The 7348-nt window shown below is 45.5% G+C and overlaps 1 protein-coding gene across 1 annotated transcript; it reads right to left on the reverse strand.

Moving 5' to 3' along the window:
• Positions 1 to 1103: 1103 nt before the first annotated feature.
• Positions 1104 to 7167, reverse strand: trib2 (tribbles pseudokinase 2). Its single transcript, XM_004083338.5, has 3 exons — positions 5820 to 7167; positions 4630 to 4922; positions 1104 to 2972 (listed from the first exon to the last, which is right to left on the reverse strand). The coding sequence occupies exons 1-3, from the start codon at positions 6087 to 6089 to the stop codon at positions 2498 to 2500; spliced, it is 1038 nt and encodes a 345-aa protein (XP_004083386.1). The 5' UTR covers positions 6090 to 7167; the 3' UTR covers positions 1104 to 2497.
• Between the last annotated feature and the right edge of the window lie 181 nt (positions 7168 to 7348).

A 7348-nucleotide genomic window follows, 5' to 3' on the forward strand; every position in this document is an offset into this window, starting at 1 on the left:
ACTTATTGTTAGAAGACGCTTAAAGCAAAAATATATTAATAAAAACAATGATCTTACACCAAAGTTGTCCTGTTTATAGTCTATAGTAAAAGCAAACAATATGCAAAGGGGGCTGACATAATGCTTGTTTCATTTGGCTTTCTTGCTTTTTCCTTCCTGCAGCAGAAGAATCTTATTTAACATTTTCAGTGCATTTTATTTTGAAAGGAACTTTTATGTACAAGTTAGAATTGTGATATATAGAAAAATGACAATTCAGTTTATAAGCTACAATTCATAACAAATAGCTAAATGGCCATAAATAAAGTGTATTTGCCATACCTTCAAGACCTGGCGTGGAGAAAGAGTGTTCCTTTCTGAAAATGACTGGTGATCCGCATCCTGATTGACTGAACACACCTGGTTCAGGTGAGTCTGGAGAGAGCAGCTAGTTTGTCAATCACATCAGCTGTTTACAATGATTACATTGAAGAATTAACGTGTTAAATAAGTTTTGAAATTTTTGGTTTAAAATAGACATTTTTCACTTTTTTTTTTTTACGGATTTATACATTTTTATTTTGTGTCTACACATTTGATCGTTTGTTGTAAAACCCCAAAAACGTTTACATTTAAAATGTTTGCATTAAAAACAGTTGCAGGTTTATTCTGGAATTATTGTCATATAATGAAAAACAAAACGTAGCTGGAGTTGGACTAAAAAGATGGACGTAGCAATGCTAGATATCCATCTTTTTAGTGTTAAAAAAAAAAACAGCTCGCCGTTTTCCTGCAGCAACAAGAAAACACCACAAAAGCAACAGCAACACAAATGACTCGAGGAGCTTAAAGACCCAAACACTGACTTAAATCATGTTTGGCATTTCAGTAAATATTTAAAGCCCCACACTTCCACCCTCTTTTAAATGTGAGAGCTCTCTGTTTACATGTTCTACCTCAAACCCCTGGCTTAACATCGGGTAAGCCAGCCGTACAGTTGATCCAGTTCAGACGATTCTCAAAGAAAAGCAATTGTTAAATCTGAATTTACGTCCTCAGACATCACAAACATGCCACGAAAAACTCAAATGCTCTCCGATGAATGACTTCAGTGACAAACGGTCATCAGTTCACAATTTATTTACTGAATAAATTTGGACAAAACACCAGAATCTGTTACAATACAATCAGAACATGTGAGGCAGATATCCCACCATGCACCAACCCCTCCAAAAAAAGGACTAAACATTAGCACCAACTGAAATGAAAAGATCTACAAAAACAATGAAAGGCGTTTTTATTGTAAAGCAACTAAAAAAAAAAAAAAACTAATTTTTTTTTGCTTATTTTGGCTTTTCTTTTAAAAAAAAAAAGGAAAAAGTATCCTCCTTACCCCCCAAACCCACGACAGGAAGGTCACGGGGCACATGCCACAAAATAATAAAAATAAAAGGGTTTTCAAGTAACAGAGACACAACAAACCACTGGTACCCAATCCGAGCATGATTGTTTTACAGAACCTAAACCGGCAGGAGGCCGTGACGGGAAGCTGTCATTCCTACTAAAGAGATCACGTTTTTGGAAAGAGGTGATGGAGGCTGGGAGGAATACTGGCACAGACCATTTCATCGTCTCAAACGTCAGACAGACGGCGTTTTCCCTCCGTTCTGTCCTGTGTCAGTCAGATATTGCCTACATTATACATGAAAAAGGAATCTCTGGATTACAAAACCAAAAAAAAACCTGAAATTTAGCTTTAAATATATATTTATACTCATATATTCTTATATAGCCATTACACTTTAAATAAATGTTACATTTTTGTTAAGGAAAATGCTTTTAAATAAGAGGAAGCTAAACTTGAACAGGCGACATGAACAAAAAGCCTAAGTGCTTTATGTGATGTTGGGAATATTATTTAAGAAAACGGTTTTAATGCAGAAAAAACAAAAAGGAGTAAACGGTCAACTCTTAGAGCCGTAACAGAAAACAAGGCCACTGAGGAGGTTAGTGACAACGTCAGAGTAATGCTAACAGGAAAACAATCGTCCCAACACAGAGGCATTGTGGGTAAATGATAAAAGGATGTGGAAAAGGCCATCCTCCTCCTCCCTCCCCGCCGCCGTCAGGGCTGGTCGTTTGGGAACAGAAGTGCGGTGCTTTGTCAAATCCTTGCTGTCCCTTCATGCTTTCCATAGTGTCAAAAAAAAAAAAAAAACACGGTGAATGTGTTCACTTTATGAGCACCACAGTAAAACAAACACATCCCAAAAAAAAAAAAGGAAAAAAATGAACATTTGCTACATTATTTGCAACTTGCATGTGTGGCGGCCGCGTCCTGGCGTGGGGCGTGCGTCGCCGGGTGGTGTCCAGATGCCATTTGTCATGCCGAGCGTCTGGTTTCCCATGAAATGCTGGAAGAGGAGACGGGATGGAAACACCTTCTAGGATGATCGACAACTTCACCTATAGATCTCTAAACTACTGGCGACCGCGGCGAGCCGGCCGTTGTGCTTGCTCAGCTGAAGAACTGCTCCAGCTCCTCCTCCATGTTCACCTCGGGCACAACCTGCTCGTGCTCCCTCTCCCCTCTACTGTGCACCGGAGCGCCCCCCAGCAGCCCCACCGAGGCAAACCAGGGGTGCTCCAGAATCTCCCGCGAGGTCAGGCGCTCCGCCGGGTCCCGGCGCAGAACGGAGCGGATCAAGCATTTGGCCTTTGGCGACAGCGTCTCGGGGACGTTGAAGTGGCCCCTGCGGATTTTGCTGAACAGGGAGCCCGGCTCCACATCGTGGAAGGGGTAGCGCCCCACCAGGATGGTGTAGAGCATGACACCCAGGCTCCACACGTCGGCCGCTTTCCCTGAATAGCTGCCGTTGGCGTTGAGGATCTCCGGGCTGACGTACGCCGGGCAGCCATGTTTGTCTGACAGGGAGTCGTCGTGACCAACCAGGATATAAGTGTCCTCCAGGCTTTCCAGCTTTACCAGGCTCCTGCAGGCAGACAGACGCAACGTTCAAGCCTCCGGCACACACTTTAGATACCATTTTTCACACTTTTACATCCCAAAAAAAAAAAAAAAAACAATTTAGTTATGAGCCAGATGCCAGCTCGGGCAAGAAATACAAAGTCTGCAAGTAGATGATCAGAATGGAGCAGGGAGCTTGTGACACGCCCAGCGTGTCATCTACCTCACTAATGCAATCTTTTCCAAACAGTTTTTTTGGGTGGTCTAATCTTTATTCACATGAATCTGAAGAAGAGAAATACTCAGAAATGCAACTTTGAGCTTAATCTCCACAATTTTACCAGAGAAAAAAAATGCAACAAAAAATGTTAAAAACTCACTTTTTCCCCTCAGGGTGGGTCCTAAAAAAAATGCTTAGAATGTGTGAAATTATTAAGTTATGGGATGTTCAGGAAGCCCCAACTCCCGCTTAGAGAGATTTATTGCTGCGTCACACGCAAAGCCAATTATTTACCCCATTTACTGAGTAATTATGAGCAATAATAATCAGATTTGAATGACATGCAGCCAAGCTTTTCGGAGAAGCAGCTGAGCTTAATCCCTACCGTTTGTCTGTAAGATTAAGAGCTTTTGAAACACGGCAAACTATCATCTGGATAACCGCTCATTTGGTTGATGTTCAAATCCGTAATTACAGCCGAGATCTGGAAGGTAAAATAATAGGGGCTTAACTGAAATTTCAAAGTAGCACGCCGTTTTCTTTGTGCGCTCCCCACAAACGCTCTGCAGACGTGCAGACATCACGGGTGCACAAAGATGGACCAACAGCTTCTCGTTCCATACATCTCCTCACAGACTTGGATTTAAGCCAGCGCAGGCCTTTTCCTCTGAGCAACCTTGTCCTCTTTTCTCCTAGCAGTCACTTCTGTGCCGTAAATGATTCAGGAAGACAAAAAAGGTGCAAGGCTACTTTTGACAAGCCATAAAATAAATGTGGCCCTGAACTGCCCGGCACCATCAGTCCTATAACTCACACCACATTAATCTTTAAAAAAAAAAAAAAAGGGTGGTGTGCATCTCCACCCATGAGCGTTGAAGGGAACTGGACCCACAGTAAATATGTGAAGGAGATCAACTTCTTTTTCCACAGCGTGTGCCAAAGCATAACGTCACTCTCTCCAATATTAAAGTGCGGTCGGCACTCAGTCTCAGTCATAAAGTTTGAAAAAATATTTTCAGACATATTAACCACTTAACATCTCTTTTTTAATGTAGTATTGCAGCTAAAAGTATGAAAAATGGTTAGGATCTACAGCGAGCTGGTTTGAATGCTGCAGTTATCAGATGCGGCCACCAGAGGTCGCTGCAACCCCTGTGATTTTTCTGCAACCTCCTGACAAAGTGGCATGCCTTTGACAGATAATCTGCCATGCAAAATGCTCCCCTTTCCAGCACGTTTTGCATGCTAAACTTCACCAAAGCCGGGCCTACAGAACCAACCGGGTATCTGTTTTTGTGCATGTAACGTATGCGCTAATAAACCCTGTCGACTGGGGCAGGAGATCTTGTTTTACATTCCCAAAAACCATCTGGGAGACGCGTGTCACTTTCTGTGCACGGTCTCCGCTTACACCGTCCTCGGTGTAAGCGGAGACATGACGCGGATGAAAGCTGCCGCTCACCTGTCTTCGTTTTTGAAGACGAACTTCCTCAGTTTGAGGTCGCGGAGCACCAGTCCGTTGTCGTGGCAGTGCGCCACGGCGGAGGCTATCTGATAGAAGAGCCTGGCAGCCTCGTCCTCCCGTAGCTTCTTGCAGGTGCGCACAAAAGAGTGCATGTCGCCATGGCTCCGCTCAAAGAAGACGTACGCTCGCGTCTCCCCGAGCAAGATCTCCAGGATTTGGTTTATGTGCTGATGCTGGCCCAGGGCGAAGTAGGCCGCCAGGGACTCTTGGTACCGGCCGATGTCGAAAACCTGGAAATTTAAAAACAGGCAGTCGATATTTAGACCTCGCTTCCTCCCCCCCCCCCCCCCCCCCCGACAACTGTTTTTGACTGTTAGTGATATAAGGGGATGGCATTTTGCTGCAGCCCGGGGTTGCAGTGTCTCCTGTTTCCATGGCAACGCACAATTGACTATCCCTACGACCAGGTGAGAGGGCTCCACCATTTTTTTCTCTCTCCCTTCAGTCAATACAAAGACACTCCGCTCATCCCAAGCTGAGAAATCAATCCCGGAAGTAAGAATCGATGGCTGCCGTATCGAGGTCAGCGCTAAGCAGACGGGGTCAAGCGCCCGTTAGCTCACTGGCGGTGCCAAAGGCCGCAACTCCGCCACATGGGTATAAAACGCCATTTTTAGGCAAAAAAAAAAAAAAAAAAAAAAGAAAAGGTGCAGGCCGTGTCATGAGAACGACCATCGCTGCAAATGATCAAGTCACGTAACCCAGATTAAGGGACATAATCTGGAATATGCAAAAGTCAATGTCTGCTGCACTGAAAAAAAATAAAATGTTCACGAAATGTTTGTGAGAGCACAGCCGTCCTAAATTCAAGGTTATAATCCCAGCAGATTAACAGGTAAGGGGGGAAATCTGAAAGAGGAAAGGGCTGCATGCGTGCGTGTGTGTGGTTATGGATTCCTTTGTCAACGTTACATCATGCAACACAAGCTCACCCCCCCCACCCCCACCCCATTCACTTTTTCCATTCGGCTGCTCTGTCAGCTCTATTTACAGCCCAAGCAATTATTCAAAAGCTGGCGGATGTGCAGCAGAACATGGAAACATCCCGCGTGAGCAGAGTATCTGCGTCCCATTTGTAACGAAGGGGGGAAAAATTAAAGCATTATAATGGGGGGGGGGGTACTCACCTTACACACCAGCTCGTCCCCGCTGTGCAGGTGGGCGGCCCTGAAAACGTGGTCCCCCTCCAGCGGCTCCAACAAAAGGTAGTCCCCGATGCGGGAGATGCAGTGCGACGAGGCCGGGGTCTCCGGCGGGCTGGGGGACCCGAGGTTGGGGCTGAAGCTCTGGTGAGACTCAGTGGTCCTCAAGCAGGTCAACTTGTCGAAATCGTGGGATTTGTGTCGCGACCTCCCATAGCGTGAAATATTGATAGGATTTGACCTCTGTATGTTCATGAGGAACTGCGTGTGATGGAGCCGCGAATTCCGGGGGGGGGCTTTTCCGTACAACGAGGAGGGGGGCACGGAGGGGGGTCGTTAGCAATAATTCACGATTTTTCAACCGGTCCGTTTGAATTAAATATAAAAAACAAAACAAACAAAAAAACACTTATACTCAAACAGACCCTTCGATTTCATTCAACAACAAAAACTGCATTTTCACTACAATTCATTCACTTCTCTTAATCTACAAATTATAAAAATAATAATTTTTAAAAAATAAAATAAAAAATTTAGTTGAATCTCAAAAAAAAATGCAAATTGAGACTAATATTCCCAGCAATGTGCTGCAATGTCACGAACGAGCAAGAGACAAAGCTGCAACAAAGGCTACAAAAAGTTAGCCTTCAAAATGAATGAAGACCGCTCGTCTGCTAGCTTATCTCGCCGGTTCTGACACGTTTCGTAAAACGGAAACAATATGTTAGCTTTGGCTCCAAAAAACAGAGGAAATGTACTATCTGAACATGGCTATAATAAAGAACATGTGGACTAATTAGAGTTGCTTTGATATTTTGTCGAACAAATGAAAGCTAGCCAAAAAACACACACACACACACACACACACACACAAAGCTAACTAGTTAGCTTGTTCGGCTAACGAGTACCACCAGGTTCACTGCACGGCCTTGTTCTCCAGATTCGCATCCGTGCACGGTGAAAATCATCGACCGCAAAGGAGAAACCCCCATCCGGAAAGAGTCACTGCTGCTGGTTGGTTCTTTTCAGCGAGTCTCCGTTCGTCCAACGGGTGAGAAATGTTCCGTCTTTCTCGGTGGGTCTCCTGCTTGAAGGAATGAAGGGACGGCCGGCGAATTTCCCAGGCCAATCCCTTGATTTAGCAGGACATCCTCACCCCCGTGACACCGCTGTGCTTCTTACGTGGCGGGGAATCGAGTCCACTCAGAGCGGAGAGGAAGCCAGCTGAGCGGATCGGACTGCACGCACTGCGCCTGCACGGAGCCAGCGAGCAGCCTTCCTACCGGGCGAAGGGAGGGGAGGAGGGCACGAGGGAGGGGAGGGGGGATTCTGCGAGCTCACATACGCGAGCGCTCTGGGGGCCGCCCACTGACGTCAGGGAGAACTCGCCTCCTGATTGGCTGCCAGTCTCCCCTGAAGTCACGTGGAAGCAACAAGCTGTGGTCGCGCCCCCAGGAATCTAAATGCAGCGCGTGGTGAAACGGAGTCGACTACGGCTGTACGTGCTGTGCTGC

This window comes from Oryzias latipes, chromosome 24, assembly GCF_053564925.1.
Source record: "Oryzias latipes strain Hd-rR chromosome 24, Olatipes_Hd-rR_3.1".
In the NCBI taxonomy this organism is placed as follows: Eukaryota; Metazoa; Chordata; class Actinopteri; order Beloniformes; family Adrianichthyidae; genus Oryzias; species Oryzias latipes.

Coding starts and splice junctions, on each gene's coding strand:
- trib2 (XM_004083338.5), bottom strand. CDS start 6,089: ATGAACATACAGAGGTCAAATCCTATCAATATTTCACGCTATGGGAGG. Junction 4,923..5,819: donor GGGACGAGCTGGTGTGTAAG/GTGAGTACCCCC, acceptor TTAAATTTCCAG/GTTTTCGACATCGGCCGGTA. Junction 2,973..4,629: donor GTCTTCAAAAACGAAGACAG/GTGAGCGGCAGC, acceptor GTCTGCCTGCAG/GAGCCTGGTAAAGCTGGAAA.